General features: G+C 35.6%; 1 protein-coding gene across 1 annotated transcript; it reads right to left on the minus strand.

The window, feature by feature from the left end:
• On the minus strand, positions 1 to 16,698 carry LOC138314871 (beta-galactosidase-like). The gene is given in 17 exon segments (XM_069255467.1): positions 1 to 1,827; positions 2,454 to 2,565; positions 2,796 to 2,896; positions 6,933 to 6,964; positions 6,967 to 7,066; positions 7,409 to 7,513; positions 9,150 to 9,239; positions 9,548 to 9,622; positions 10,120 to 10,235; positions 10,515 to 10,555; positions 10,976 to 11,097; positions 11,354 to 11,409; positions 11,732 to 12,010; positions 12,998 to 13,061; positions 13,313 to 13,463; positions 14,128 to 14,294; positions 16,628 to 16,698. Coding segments are annotated over 17 exon segments (1,944 nt in total). The 5' UTR covers positions 16,694 to 16,698; the 3' UTR covers positions 1 to 1,560.
• Between the last annotated feature and the right edge of the window lie 868 nt (positions 16,699 to 17,566).

Genomic DNA, 17,566 nt, shown 5'->3' on the forward strand with positions numbered 1-17,566 from the left:
AACAGTGACTTTCATTTATTGCATACAGAATTCTTTATCACAGAGAATGTGTTTGATGAAGTGATTTGTAGAAGAACATATTCAATATGTCCCACCATGTAGTATCTCCAACATCTATGTTTGAAGTATCACAGTATTTTCAGATATCTCTTTGCATAGTTCCTATAGTTACATATTACAAATATATATATAAGGTAATAGAATACATAAAACCATTTAAATAAATAGATGTCTGATTTGGAATGTTTGGTAAAATAAAAGATCAAATCTATTTTAACAAATTTACACAAAACACCCTTCACCTCTTGGTTAAAGACAAGTCTCTTTTGGATCATTCAGTGGTACATTAACCACTAATTAAAATTAATACAGAAATTAATTGTTACTTAGTACTCAAAGTTGTGATGAAGTTTCATATTATCCTGCCATAAATAACATGATACTTCTTACTTTTAAAAAACTTACTTCATTTTGATATTCTTTCAAAAGTGCTGATTTATTTTAAAAATTGAAATTTTAAAAAATGGCTTGTATAGAAATAACAAATATTTGATCCAAATATACTTAGTAGGATCAATGTGACATAATTACTATTTATCTGTTAATTTTCACACAGATAATATTTTAATGATTTAGCAGGATGTTGGTGTGGTCATGAACATTTCTTCTTCAAAATAATAAGCAATAGATGAGTCATGAAAAATTTAATTTGTAAAAAAAAATCATTTTTGTTTGACCTGCAAAAACTACTGATTATAAAGTATTTTGCAAAAAAAAAAATATATATATATATATATATACATTCTTCTCTCAAAATCATATTATAGATATTACTTTCTTATTCAAACAATAAATTTGCACCTTTTGTAAGGATATTGAGTGTAAATATAAACAACAAACAAAAACTAGCACTAAAGGCTGTGAGTTAAGTATGACTGTATGGAACCACAAATGCATAAAATGTCCGATTTAAAGTAAACTTCACAATTTGAGAATCTGCCAAACAAGAGATCACTCAAGCTCTCACCATTCATACTTTTAAAGTCTGTAAAAAGTAATTGTTCCAGTGTCTATATTTATCAACTGGAATGGCAATATATGAACATATACTCAAAGTATTTGAATTTTAAAGAACTGTGAGATTACTTTAGTTAATGAAATAAGACTTGGTCCCAAGTAATAAATCTTTCTCTAAATGCAATAAGATATGTATATATGAGGAAGATCAAATGAAGACATGTATATTAGTTTGTCAGATAAACTATTGACTACAAACCATCATGTCATGTTTTACTTTGGTAAGGCAATGTCACAGTCTGTTTATTAGGACAGTGAAAGAAACGACACAATATTTGGAGGAGAGCTCAATGGGGTAGTCTAGGAAGGGCACTTATTCATAGGTCAAAAAAGGTCAAATAATTCACACTTCAGCACAACACAGGAAATGCTTGAATAAGGGAGATAATTAAAGATTCAGAGTATCATGATAACATAATGAACAAAGCATAATTCAACAGTTCTCACGCCAATGGCACAATCAAAACCACAAAGACAAAGTATCTAATGTTCTTTGTGCCAGAAATAGCCTTCCCCAATCTCCTGCTGACCAGAAAATAAGTTTGTGCCATTGATGAGAGGCTGATCGACAAAGTTTACAGAACATGTTGATGTCGTCTGACAGGGAGCGCCCTCTAACTCAAACATCAGGAGCACGTTGTTGGTTGGTGCGGTCTGCAGGTATGGCTTTGGGACAAACATTCGCACCTGTGGTCCCTCCTTAGGCCAGTAACGACCGAGGTTAATCTGTCCTTGGAGGAGAGCCTGACCCTGAGAGAAAAAGTCAAAGGAATAAGTCAACATCACTATGATTCAAGATTCATGATAAACATTTTAGATATGTAAGAATATATGTCATTATTTGTGTAATATCTGAAGGCGAAAGAGCCGGTTTGGTGTCTATGGTAGCATGTTTCAGCAGGATATCATGTTTTAGTAGTAAGACAGCATGTTTTAATAGGATAGCATGATATACAATAAAGTAACTCAATAGGAATTCCAGCTTAAAGAAGATAACAACGAATGATTATTTCAACTGTCCTCCAAACCAGCAGGCGCTTTGCTTTTTTCAAAAGCTGTGGTTAAATGAACTTTTTAGATGTTCAGCAATAGAACTTGATTGGATTCTATAATACAGAGCAAACAAAGGCTGATGAAGAGTACAGCTGAAGAATGTTATCTCCCACCTGTAATTAATCAGAATGTTATCTCCCACCTGTAATTAATCATACTATAAAGGTAAATCATGAAAAGAAATAACAGAGAGACTTTTCTAGTGTGAATCCTACTTTTTGAATAATAAACTTACATCAATCTCTTCAGCACTGGATGACTGGTGTATCTTTACAAAACTATCGAAACAGGATAAAGGTTAATAGGAGTGGTCAGTTTTATACCTTGGTCCATCCGGTCATGTCCAGGTAGGTATCCTCAGCACTGCCAGTGATGGTCAGTTTACCCTCGTAGATGGACGGTGTTGATAGCCCAGCTCCTGACTTAGGTCCATCTCTATACAGGTATAATAATGTTATCATTGTAATTATTTTTTAAATTTTAAATGTGTTTCATATAGTTTGATTTATATCATAACAAGCATAATACATAATATATGTTTGATCATGATTGTAAAAGGGTTATATCACAATTCAGAACATGGAACCAAAGAGACAGAAACAAGACATTTAAATTCAAGTGTCAGAATATTCCTTCTTTACATGATGTAGACTCCAAAGACTTACCCTGGCTGGATACTGGTCGGGATGATGTTATCAAGAGATAAAGGAAACACCTCCCAGTCTGCCAGAATCTGTCCCTCCAGCGTGACATTCTCGATGATCCCCTGTGTGGTAAAAACAGTCATATATCACTAATAATTTAAAGTGAACAGTCGGGCAAAGATGGCTAAAGTCGGTAAAAATGGTGTGAATGTATCCAGTATAATTTCTTATGAAATAGAAAAATAAAATCTCTCGCCAAAATCTGTCTGTGTACAAAGAAATTGATTTAAAGTATAGGAATCCTAAAACGTCCTCCCGGCTGACTATGTCCGTGGTTACATTTACACGCAGCCTCGCTTTCAATGCTTTCAACTTTCCTTTACTTTAATGGTCAGAACTGGGAAACGTAAGCAGAACTTGGCCGTTGTATTAATATGTGAGAACTTTTGGAAGGCCAATGAACGCACTTAGACTGGTTTTCTTTGCCCGACTATTCACTTTAACATGTCTGATACAAACTTCAGAAATAAGTTTGCATTTTCGTTCTAATGTAGGCGCCTTTAACATATCAAAGACCTTTACAACAGGCAAACAGAATATGAAGGAACGTGAAACTTTAAAGTTAAAGAAATGGTATAACACTACACCACCGAGCTGTTTCCTGAATCATTATCTTGTATCGGACATATCAAATCACTGTGTTCTTTGCTACCTTGCTGTTATTGTTGATACCACTGTGTACTGAGGAATGTTCTACCTTGCTGTTATTGTTGATACCACTGTGTACTGAGGAATGTTCTACCTTGCTGTTATTGTTGATACCACTGTGTACTGAGGAATGTTCTACCTTGCTGTTATTGTTGATACCACTGTGTACTGAGGAATGTTCTACCTTGCTGTTATTGTTGATACCACTGTGTACTGAGGAATGTTATACGTTGCTGTTATTGTTGTTACCACTGTGTACTGAGGAATGTTCTACCTTGCTGTTATTGTTGATACCACTGTGTACTGAGGAATGTTCTACCTTGCTGTTATTGTTGATACCACTGTGTACTGAGGAATGTTCTACCTTGCTGTTATTGTTGATACCACTGTGTACTGAGGAATGTTCTACCTTGCTGTTATTGTTGATACCACTGTGTACTGAGGAATGTTCTACCTTGCTGTTATTGTTGATACCACTGTGTACTGAGGAATGTTCTACCTTGCTGTTATTGTTGATACCACTGTGTACTGAGGAATGTTCTACCTTGCTGTTATTGTTGATACCACTGTGTACTGAGGAATGTTCTACCTTGCTGTTATTGTTGATACCACTGTGTACTGAGGAATGTTCTACCTTGCTGTTATTGTTGATACCACTGTGTACTGAGGAATGTTCTACCTTGCTGTTATTGTTGATACCACTGTGTACTGAGGAATGTTCTACCTTGCTGTTATTGTTGATACCACTGTGTACTGAGGAATGTTCTACCTTGCTGTTATTGTTGATACCACTGTGTACTGAGGAATGTTCTACCTTGCTGTTATTGTTGATACCACTGTGTACTGAGGAATGTTCTACCTTGCTGTTATTGTTGATACCACTGTGTACTGAGGAATGTTCTACCTTGCTGTTATTGTTGATACACTGTGTACTGAGGAATGTTCTACCTTGCTGTTATTGTTGATACCACTGTGTACTGAGGAATGTTCTACCTTGCTGTTATTGTTGATACCACTGTGTACTGAGGAATGTTCTACCTTGCTGCTGTTATTGTTGATACCACTGTGTACTGAGGAATGTTATACCTTGCTGTTATTGTTGATACCACTGTGTACTGAGGAATGTTCTACCTTGCTGTTATTGTTGATACCACTGTGTACTGAGGAATGTTTCTACCTTGCTGTTATTGTTGATACCACTGTGTACTGAGGAATGTTCTACCTTGCTGTTATTGTTGATACCACTGTGTACTGAGGAATGTTCTACCTTGCTGTTATTGTTGATACCACTGTGTACTGAGGAATGTTCTACCTTGCTGTTATTGTTGATACCACTGTGTACTGAGGAATGTTATACCTTGCTGTTATTGTTGATACCACTGTGTACTGAGGAATGTTCTACCTTGCTGTTATTGTTGATACCACTGTGTACTGAGGAATGTTCTACCTTGCTGTTATTGTTGATACCACTGTGTACTGAGGAATGTTCTACCTTGCTGTTATTGTTGATACCACTGTGTACTGAGGAATGTTCTACCTTGCTGTTATTGTTGATACCACTGTGTACTGAGGAATGTTCTACCTTGCTGTTATTGTTGATACCACTGTGTACTGAGGAATGTTCTACCTTGCTGTTATTGTTGATACCACTGTGTACTGAGGAATGTTCTACCTTGCTGTTATTGTTGATACCACTGTGTACTGAGGAATGTTCTACCTTGCTGTTATTGTTGATACCACTGTGTACTGAGGAATGTTCTACCTTGCTGTTATTGTTGATACCACTGTGTACTGAGGAATGTTCTACCTTGCTGTTATTGTTGATACCACTGTGTACTGAGGAATGTTCTACCTTGCTGTTATTGTTGATACCACTGTGTACTGAGGAATGTTATACCTTGCTGTTATTGTTGATACCACTGTGTACTGAGGAATGTTCTACCTTGCTGTTATTGTTGATACCACTGTGTACTGAGGAATGTTCTACCTTGCTGTTATTGTTGATACCACTGTGTACTGAGGAATGTTCTACCTTGCTGTTATTGTTGATACCACTGTGTACTGAGGAATGTTCTACCTTGCTGTTATTGTTGATACCACTGTGTACTGAGGAATGTTCTACCTTGCTGTTATTGTTGATACCACTGTGTACTGAGGAATGTTCTACCTTGCTGTTATTGTTGATACCACTGTGTACTGAGGAATGTTATACGTTGCTGTTATTGTTGATACCACTGTGTACTGTGGAATGTTCTACCTTGCTGTTATTGTTGATACCACTGTGTACTGAGGAATGTTATACCTTGCTGTTATTGTTGATACCACTGTGTACTGAGGAATGTTTCTACCTTGCTGTTATTGTTGATACCACTGTGTACTGTGGAATGTTCTACCTTGCTGTTATTGTTGATACCACTGTGTACTGAGGAATGTTATACCTTGCTGTTATTGTTGATACCACTGTGTACTGAGGAATGTTCTACCTTGCTGTTATTGTTGATACCACTGTGTACTGAGGAATGTTCTACCTTGCTGTTATTGTTGATACCACTGTGTACTGAGGAATGTTCTACCTTGCTGTTATTGTTGATACCACTGTGTACTGTGGAATGTTCTACCTTGCTGTTATTGTTGATACCACTGTGTACTGAGGAATGTTCTACCTTGCTGTTATTGTTGATACCACTGTGTACTGAGGAATGTTATACCTTGCTGTTATTGTTGATACCACTGTGTACTGAGGAATGTTCTACCTTGCTGTTATTGTTGATACCACTGTGTACTGAGGAATGTTCTACCTTGCTGTTATTGTTGATACCACTACTGTACTGATTGTTGAATGTGTACTGAGGAATGTTCTACTTGCTGTTATTGTTGATACCACTGTGTACTGTGGAATGTTCTACCTTGCTGTTATTGTTGATACCACTGTGTACTGAGGAATGTTCTACGTTGCTGTTATTGTTGATACACTGTGTACTGAGGAATGTTCTACCTTGCTGTTATTGTTGATACCACTGTGTACTGAGGAATGTTCTACGTTGTTCACCTGGTTATTGTTGATACCACTGTGTACTGAGGAATGTTTACCTTGCTGTTATTGTTGATACCACTGTGTACTGAGGAATGTTCTACCTTGCTGTTATTGTTGATACCACTGTGTACTGTGGAATGTTCTACCTTGCTGTTATTGTTGATACCACTGTGTACTGAGGAATGTTATACCTTGCTGTTATTGTTGATACCACTGTGTACTGAGGAATGTTCTACCTTGCTGTTATTGTTGATACCACTGTGTACTGTGGAATGTTCTACCTTGCTGTTATTGTTGATACCACTGTGTACTGAGGAATGTTATACCTTGCTGTTATTGTTGATACCACTGTGTACTGAGGAATGTTCTACCTTGCTGTTATTGTTGATACCACTGTGTACTGAGGAATGTTATACCTTGCTGTTATTGTTGATACCACTGCCAAAGTGATGTGTCCCTGGTTCTCTACCAGTATATCCAGTGTTGAATCCTTTTTCCCTGTGATGGTCACGTTAGTGGTCTTCTCACGGACAACAATCCCCTGGGGTACCTATATAATGAGAGTGTCAAAGTAAATTAACCAGTTTTAAAACACAGATCCATTACACTCAGTCTGTTACATATAGGATCTGATTCAACATTAAAGATTCAAATACCGCTACACCGGTACCGTACCAATGTATTTTAGTCTGACAACATCCCATTAGAAGTCATGTTCTTGTGATATTTTGGGCTGGTCAATTATTTTTTTTCATTGTTCTTCCATGTAGAACTTTTTGTGACTATATATAATGTGGTACCTTCACCTTTACAAGTTTGTGTAAATTGCCTTATGAATATAAACTTTAAAACAAGTAAACAAGCTTTTATAATGACATCAATTAGGACCTACCTTATCCACCATCACATAGCCACGATCTCTAATGCCAGGGATAGCTAGTGTCTTGGACACTACATCCTTCTTTAGGGTGTATCTGTATAGGGCGAATCCCTGGTACTGAAATGATAGACTTGACATAGATACACACAATATCTGAATAGGGCGAATCCCTGGTACTGAAATGATAGACTTGACATATATATACACAATATCTGTATAGGGCGAATCCCTGGTACTGAAATGATAGACTTGACATATATATACACAATATCTGTATAGGGCAAATCCCTGGTACTGAAATGATAGACTCGACATATATATACACAATATCTGTATAGGGCGAATCCCTGGTACTGAAATGATAGACTCGATTATATATATACACAATATCTGTAAGGGCAAATCCCTGGTACTGAAATGATAGACTTGACTTATATATACACAATATCTGTATAGGGCAAATCCCTGGTACTGAAATGATAGACTCGACATATATATACACAATATCTGTATAGGGCGAATCCCTGGTACTGAAATGATAGACTCGACATATATATACACAATATCTGTAGAGGGCAAATCCCTGGTACTGAAATGATAGACTTGACTTATATATACACAATATCTGTATAGGGCGAATCCCTGGTACTGAAATGATAGACTCGACATATATATACACAATCTCTGTATAGGGCGAATCCCTGGTACTGAAATGATAGACTTAACATATATATACACAATATCTGTATTGGGCAAATCCCTGGTACTGAAATTATAGACTCGACATATATATACACAATATCTGTATAGGGCGAATCCCTGGTACTGAAATGATAGACTTGACATATATATACACAATATCTGTATAGGGCGAATCCCTGGTACTGAAATGATAGACTTGACATATATATACACAATATCTGTATAGGGCGAATCCCTGGTACTGAAATGATAGTCTCGATATATATATACACAATATCTGTATAGAAGAATCCCTGGTACTGAAATGATAGATTTGACATATATATACACAATATCTCTATAGGGCAAATCCCTGGAACTGAAATGATAGAATAGACATATATATACACAATATCTGTATAGGGCGAATCCCTGGTACTGAAATGATAGACTTGACATATATATACACAATATCTGTATAGGGCAAATCCCTGGAACTGAAATGATAGATTTGACATATATATACACAATATCTGTATAGGGCAAATCCCTGGAACTGAAATGATAGATTTGACATATATATACACAATATCTGTATAGGGCATATCCCTGGTACTAAAATGATAGATACAACATGTACACACTACACAGAACCAGTGGTTATCTACTGTAAGTATTTTTAAAATTCACATTTGTGTGTGATTTTTCAGGAAGATTCAAAATGATAGCATTGTTTTCATAGCTATAGATTCATGTTCAAATAGAATCTAATACACAGTGACTTTAATTATTACATTTCTTGTTTATTATGTCTCAATAACTGATTTGTTCGAATTCAATGTTTGTAAAAAGATGCACACACATACCTACTGGTAATAGTTGTAGATTTGTCATTTCAAATCATTTATGGGTGACCAGGTCCTTATGATGCACAATTTTTGTAACATGCACTTTAATTTTGTATCTCATTATAACATTTTATATACAATAGAGTTTCTTCAAAGCATGGAAATGATTCCAATATTTTGATGCATAAAGAAAGTATCCAACTAATCAAATTGACTTAACCTACCTGGCCGATTGATTCCATGGTAACCGGGTACTGGGATTTCACTGGCCCCTTGGGACTCAACTGGGATAGGGCATCTTGTAGGGTAGACACCTGTTCGTTTTTACACATAGAGTAGTTTTTATCAAGATGCATAAATAAGTTTTAAAACATCTATTAACAAAGAAAGGATTCCTCATCCATATAAGAATTCTTCATTATGTTTGTATTATTAATACCTGGTAATTGCCCCACTTTTGATTCTATATTTGAACATCTTAACTTCTTGACCAATGTGACCATTAATTTAATATAATTAATCCTTTCATTAACATGCATGATTACACAAAAATGCACAGCTGTTATCCCGTTGTTCGCTTCACATATTTTGTAGAAGATATTAATTGTAATTGTATACTCACAAATTTCATCTGTACTGGTCCGTAGTTGGCTTTTGGTGTAGAATGAGGTATGGGCATATCTGGTACTGGGAGGTACTTCAAACAGATGGAAAATCACAGGCAATTCAGATTGTCAGTAGAGGTAATATATTTATATAACACTACCTCTAAATTAATGAGTACAATCTGAATCATTCTGCATTTAGATCTTCAGATAAAGAGCAACAGGCCTATGGCCATTGATAGTCAGGTGAGCTATCTGATGTACAGTAAGACACATTTATAACAAACTCACTTACAACCAATTATATATAATTCATGGTTATAACAGTCATTTTTATTCCCATTCAATGTTCCTATAAGATGTTTGTGTACAGTGTATTACAAACTATGCTTAATAACAAATAAATTATGAAGGACCCTAGAGGTTTGTTATAATGTATTACATTTTTAATTAGATTTTATTGATACCTGTCACCTTGATAATAAAGGTCAGCATCCCTTGGTCAAATGTTCAACTACTAACCCAATATGATATCTATGGGCCTTGTTTTTACATTGTTGTAATCAATGATGTAGTTTTATTTTCCTACCTTTGATATAACCTGACGTATTTCGAGGTACTTATCAGTTATGTCCCCTGCCTCTGTGAGTGGCCCGTCATAATCGTAACTGGTCGGTACGGGCTGGAAGGGAGCATAGTTGGCTCCTACACAAAATGCATTGTATATCATAATATCAAATAATTAATATAATAAAAAGTACCATTCATAATGATATGTCAAAGCAAATGAACTTTGAAAGAATGTGATACATATAGCATGTGCCCTTGTGCCCACAAGTTAACATAGGAAGAAACTGCAGTCTGTGACCTTAAGGTGCTCATTTCTCTTTTTGTTTCTAAAATCTATACAAGAAGATTACAACAGTGAAATGTGATACAAATATCATACAATTATTGGTAAAAACCAATGTCATCAATACTTACCATTCCAGAAGCCAAAATTGGTTCCACCTTCGAACATGTACCTATAGTATATAGAAAATTAAATTTAGTATTAAACAGTATGTACATATATCAATTGCTTTTAGCTTATATAAGATTCCTGGTGTTGTTTTTTAAAGAGTGATAATATATCTGACTAGTTTCATCTTACTTTTGTACAGACCACCAAGGTGTTGAGATTTATGTATTTTTTGTTTCTCTTTTTTATCTCATACAAACTAAAGAGTCTCTGTTTGATGTAAGATAAACTGTAAGAGTCATGCCTGATGATCTTTAGAAAATTGGTCAAAATCACAATATTGTTAAGGCAGCCAACACTTAAATCCTTCATTTGATAATATAGTATTTGTAGTAAATGGGAAAGTTTGGTTTAAATCCTTCATCAAGATAATGTATTATTTTTACTTTAAGGATAAGTTTGGTAACATTAGTACAGTACTTACATGTTAATATTTGCACCATAGGCTAGCAGCACATCCAGACTAGTGGCCACTTTGTTGGCATCGGTCACTGAGTGCTTTTGGCCCCAGTGGTCAAGCCAGCCCGTGTAGAACTCCGAGTTTACCTAATTATTACAAAAATTATTGAACGTTTCATACGATGATATAAAATACCACGCTTCACCAGTAACTGTGTCAGCATTTTAACTCAATATGTGAAGAGACTGCAGGTAAAACGACAAATTAGGTAAAGCAATTATTTCTACAGTAATTAAATGTTCGGTTAGCTAACAAATAAAATCAAATGTAAGTTTTGAAATCTTCAATGAAACATTACAATTCTATTTCTAAAAGTAAACAGTAAGAGTTACTATAACCTACCAGAGGTCCTTTTGGTTCGTAATCTCTCTGTGCCTTAAAACTACCAGCTGGATTGACTGTAGTTGTAAAATAAAAGATAAGACTTAGTAAAACAAAACTGACTAGAACATTCTGATTACATTCATTTGAGGTTTGCTTTGATGAGGGATCGACGGTTTAACACTGCATTAGATTTTATGGCGTTATTTCCTAAAACTATCTTACTTTTATTACAAGCTTTATTTAGTCACAATTCCAATTAATCCCTTAAGACCAATACAAAATTTTAACCAGTTAAATGAGCCAACAAATATCAATTTATAATTTATCAATAAGGAATGATCTGGAGGCTGTTTCATTAAATAGGGAAAAAAAACTACAGTTTGGGGTTATTCTTACATGACACTCCAAAATCCACCGTGGCATACACCTCTGGGATATAGCCACACTTGAGGAAGCCGTCACTGCTGCCGTCAGTCGTAAAAAGGACCACATCCTTTCCTAGGTGGAACCGAGCCTTGTCACGGAGGTGTGTAGTGTAGTTCCTGTCACAGGCGTAATAACTTCCATACTCATTCTCAATCTGAACCATGATCACAGGACCACCATTGTTATAGAGAAGAGGCTTCAGCTTGGGGAGGAGGACATCCATCCATTGGTCAACATACTTTATATAGGCTGTCAAAGTACAAAGTAGGGCGCTACTCAATGTAGTTTATGTAGGTTGTCAAAGTACAAAGTAGGGTGTTAGACAATATACTTTATAAAGGCTGTCAAAGTACAAAGTATGACACTAGACAACATACTAAAAATAGACAGTGTATATACATTACATGTATATAAATATATGTATCAGCTGTCAAAGTACAAAGTAGGCTGCTATTCAACATACTAAAATGTACATACATATAAATATACATATCTGCTGTCAAAGTACAAAGTAGAACACTTTAAAACGTATTTTATACAGTGTATATACTAGTATAGGCTGTCAAAACAAATTTATATCTATATTAACTGAACCAATGTCATTTACAATTTTTATAGATCTTTGTGAATTTGGAAATGCTTTCATTAACTTTTCAATTGGTCAGATTAAGAATTAAATAATTGGAACTTAAAACCTTCTATGCCAGACACTAGCCGCTTTACTGATAATTCATTCTGTAATTTTTCAGAAATACTTTTGCTTAAAAGTTATCTTAAATGGGGATTTTCTGAGGAAAATCAAATTAATTTTAATTCATTAAATTTCCATTTAGTGATCGGAAGAATACATTTGGAAAATTTATCTGAATGAATGTATTTCAAAATATTTTCATTAATTTGCAACACATAGCTTAATTAATGAAAATGTTTGTATATGAGCTAAATGTATCTAGTAACATAGTGATCAGGTATTGAAGATTTACAGTAGTGTTTACATGTCCATGTCATTAGTTACATGGTTCAAGCAAGAAAATATCTTTATTTGAGATGTACAATGTATGCATATGAAAATTTATGTAACAGATTTCTCAAAATTTGAGATTAAGACTTCAACTCCTAACTTTCAGAATTATAGTGATACAGCAGCCATTCGTGATTTATCTATGCCAGCTTCCAGTAAATAAGTCTACATGTTATATGGTACATTTGCTCACAAGTTATCTAATATTTACTTACTTGGGTCCATCGTTCTAAACACTGTTGCAGGATTTTCTTTCAAGATCCAAGCAGGAAAACCACCCTTTTACGGCAAAAAATTTGATACAAATTAATACAAGAACAAAGAGATGGCTACTTCTGGACAAGCTAGTTATATAGGTCTTACAATTAGCATAAATAAATAATTATCATAGTCACTAGAATATCTATGAATTATTATACAGCTAGCATTTTAAAACTTTTCTGATAAATGCTATTTGTAAAGATTATGTGTTGAAACACTTTCACATGAAAACTAAAATCATTAAGACCTAGCTAGTACGGATAACTTACGAAGTCCCATTCTCCACAGATATATGGTCCCGCCCTCATCACAACCAACAGACCAACATCCTGAGCAGTTTTTAGGAAGGTCACCAAATCCTGCTGGCCAGAGAAATCGTACCTATCCTTCTCTGGTTGGTGGATATTCCAAGGTACATATCTGAATCAGACAAAATGGGAACTCTACAATACTTAACATAGATCTTAATATAAATCAATAAATACACTGTATATAATGGACACAAAGTATTGATAAAAAAAATGAAATGTTTGAGAGCATTTCATTGTAACTTATGGTAAATGTAAGTAAAAATCGTGATAAGATATAGCAAATAGGTGACAGTTCATGTTGTGTTATTACATGTACAAGTATTACAAATTGTATGTTTAGAAGGTTATAAGTACTAAAGCTGTAATTTTGAGTGGATTTGTGTTGTATCACAGTATGACATAAAGTGCAGCAGCATTGAACTCTATTATATATCATTATTATATAACAACTTTTACATGCAGCTGTTGAGTTTGTCTATCAGCATACATACATGCAATCAAACCTTCCCTAGCAACTAAATTTGTACAAACCCAACTGCTTAAAAAGACCACTTTCTCAGCGCCCCAAATGTTTCAACACAATTTGCCATGGGAACAAATTGAAGCATAAATCATTAACTATGTGGTTATCAATAGATTACTGAAGATTAAGAATAATATGTAAAATTTTCCATCCAGTTACAGCAACATATAACTTTACTATATAACCTGTTTTCATTTGGTCCACTACATGGTGGTCTTTATACAGGTTTGAATGTACATTTTATACTCACAGTTGGATAGCATTGAGTCCAGCAGCATACATCTTAAGGAGCCTATCTTTCCAATAATACTGTGGAATCCTACTGTAGTGGATGCTCCCGGATACATAGCGAAATGGCTTTCCATCCTTCAGGAATGTGTTCTTGTCATAATCTATTGTGAAATTGGCTCCATTTGCCTAAAAATAATAGTTGATTTGATAATAATTAACTCACACACTGCATATAAAGTAGAAAAAAAATACAGCTGTCGCATCATACAGTCTTTGTACATTTTGTGTAATATATAATATGTATGGCTACAACAGCACAATATATATATACATGTACAGTATAAAATACACTGTATTTGTGTATGATGTATATCATTACATGTATGGGTCAGCAAGGAAGTAATATCAACAGTTATTTTCCATATAACACTGGATCCTTATAGACATACATATGTCTGTAGGCTACGAATTACTTAAAGCTGACAATGCAAGTTAAACTGATTAAATTTGACAATCTTTTGTCCACACTGTTAGAATTACTTCTTTGTCCTATATCATATTTTTTACATGTACCTTGTAATCAGGTCGGGTGAAACCACCAACTTGAGTATTAATTTATACACAAACTTTTACTATTATAATACTTTTCAAAAAATCACATTGATGTATGCCAAGATAAAGTACAATTTACTAAAATTTGTACAGTATAAGCGTTTGTTACTTAGGAACTTGATGGAACTTTTCTCAAAGTATTGCATCAAGGACATACTTATGTAAAAGGAGCGAGTCGGTGTGACTTGTACATAGTGTTAAATACAGTCTCTGTCACTCAACTGACGGAGCATGCTTCTTTGGCTCAGTCGGTAGAGCCGTAGATTTCCACGCCGGAGACCCAGGTTCGATTCCTGGTCGGGGCACTTGACAGGAATGTGTATTTTCCCTGTTCTTCTACATTGGCGCCCAACTAAATAACCAATGGAAGGTGGTTAAAGAGTCTCGGGTTGAGATTTAGGAAATCTCAAGAAAAACAGGGGGAGTAATATAAAAGGAGCGGGTCGGTGTGACTTGTAAATAGTGTTAAATAGGGTCTCTGTCACTCAACTGACGGAGCATGCTTCTTTGGCTTAGTCGGTAGAGCCGTAGATTTCCATGCCGGAGACCCGGGTTCGATTCCTGGTCGGGGCACTTGACAGGAATGTGTATTTTCCCTGTTCTTCTACATTGGCGCCCAACTGAATAACCCATGGAAGGTGGTTAAAGAGTCTCGTGTTGAGATTTAGGAAATCTCAAGAAAAACAGGGGGAGTAATGTAAAAGGAGCGGGTCGGTGTGACTTGTAAATAGTGTTAAATACGGTCTCTGTCACTGACGGAGCATGCTTCTTTGGCTCAGTCGGTAGAGCCGTAGATTTCCACGCCGGAGACCCGGGTTCGATTCCTGGTCGGGGCACTCGACAGGAATGTGTATTTTCCCTGTTCTTCTACACTTATAAATCCTTGATGATAATCTACAGAAATCGAAAGTGGGAAAGATCACTATATAAAGATATCAATATTATAACAATTGATGATATATGTATAATAAGTGTAGCAGGATTGGAATTGGTGACCAGGTAGCTCAGTCGGTAGAACACTTGGCGAGCTCGAGTCTTCGGAGGGTCCCATGTTCGAATCCTGGTCTGGCCGCTACATTTTCTCCTCTCCTGTTACAGAATTAGCCCCCAACTAAATAACCCACGGTGGTGGTGTTTGGAAGGGTCTTGTATGCCTTTAAGAGGGTGAAGACTTCCAGAAAGGAGGGAGGAGTGTAGCGCCTATGGTTAGCCAATCAGCGTGTCGCCTACGGAATCTTCCGTGTGGTTGATTCATTCGGAAGTGTAAACAGATAATAGTACGTCCCGAGATGTTCCAATTCTAGGCCAGAGGTCATGCTGAGGTAACCTCGAATGAGGCATCGTTAGATCTTGTATTGGAGCGTAACGTAGAGTATCGCAGTGGAGCGGAATAACAAGTCTAATTTTAATTAGATTGGAGTGTAGCGGGATTGGACTTGGTCGATCATAATTGACCAGGTAGCTCAGTCGGCAGAGCACTCGGCAAGTGTTCAAAGGGTCCCGGGTTCGAATCCCGGTCTGGCCCCTACGTTTTCTCATCTCCTGTTACATAAGTTTACAGTGTATGAATATCCATTTGGATTGGAAGTGGGTTTTTTTTCACTTTGCTGATGCCATACATAATTAGAATGGGGATTATGAATTGTGATTGAATGCCAAAGCTAACCCACTGGATGTGCATTGCAATGCATCATGCTTTTAGATAAATGCTTCTGAAATATCAAAGATATAACACTGAAAAGCTGAACAATATAAATCTTGGTACACACCCCCACCATAAAATACACTTTGGAAGATAAAAGATTCAAGAAATTCAAGATTCGGAAACTGGCACTGAAGCATATTTGGCCAAAATGATACAAATACCACAGGAAATCGAATTGATAACGTAAGGAAATAGTGTTTACCTCAAAAATAACCGATATAGCGACTGTAGTTATCAAGGCAAATGCTACATTTGATACTGCCGCCATTTTGTTTGATCATGTGATCTTTCTTGGGTTCAAAATCACGTGACGGTATGTTGGGGTACGGGTGCATTCGATTCCCAATAATGCGACGCGATAATGCATTCAGAAACATGTTTAAACAGGGGTAATCGTCATAAGCAACTTTAATTACATAAATAATGTACATTTAGGCATAGATAGATGACTAATGTGTAATATGCTTCGATTATTGAGGTATGTCACAACATCACTATTTCGAACACTTTATTATTTGATTTTTGGCGAGTGTGATCTTATGACTCCAGATGTCCGGATTAGTTGAAATCAAGTTTTTGATACATAAAAGCATTCAGAAAAGTATTTTGTCAACAAACATTATTAAAATGATAAAAGGATGTTATCATTGATCATGATGACAGATCAAAGCCGACGAAAAGACAATTTTATGGCAGTTTGCTTTGATCGAATAATAAAGCATTTGGAACAAAGATACATTTTCCGTTCACTACTGATATCCGTTACCATCTGATTACTGTGTTGTAATCGGAAAAGGTATATAATGTACGAGTACGAAGAAAAATAAGTGGAAAAAACACATCAAAGTTTCCACGTCACAAAATGAAATATTACTTGTATTCATCTTGAAATACTTGGAAGAGATTTGGAAATAACATAATTTTCGCACACAAACTCATGACGTACGTAACAATCAATGCGTGTCTTCTATGGTATCACTGTTCGGTAAAAATACTGAATATTTTCACAGCAAATACTGCATTCTGATAAGTTAAAGACGATTTACAATATCAACGCTATGTCGCGGTGTTTAAAAAAGCAAATAAATATCTGTGTATGTATGCAGAAATTTGTATGAGACAATGAAGTGATTCCAACCGT

This window comes from Argopecten irradians, chromosome 2 (genome assembly GCF_041381155.1).
Source record: "Argopecten irradians isolate NY chromosome 2, Ai_NY, whole genome shotgun sequence".
NCBI lineage: Eukaryota > Metazoa > Mollusca > Bivalvia > Pectinida > Pectinidae > Argopecten > Argopecten irradians.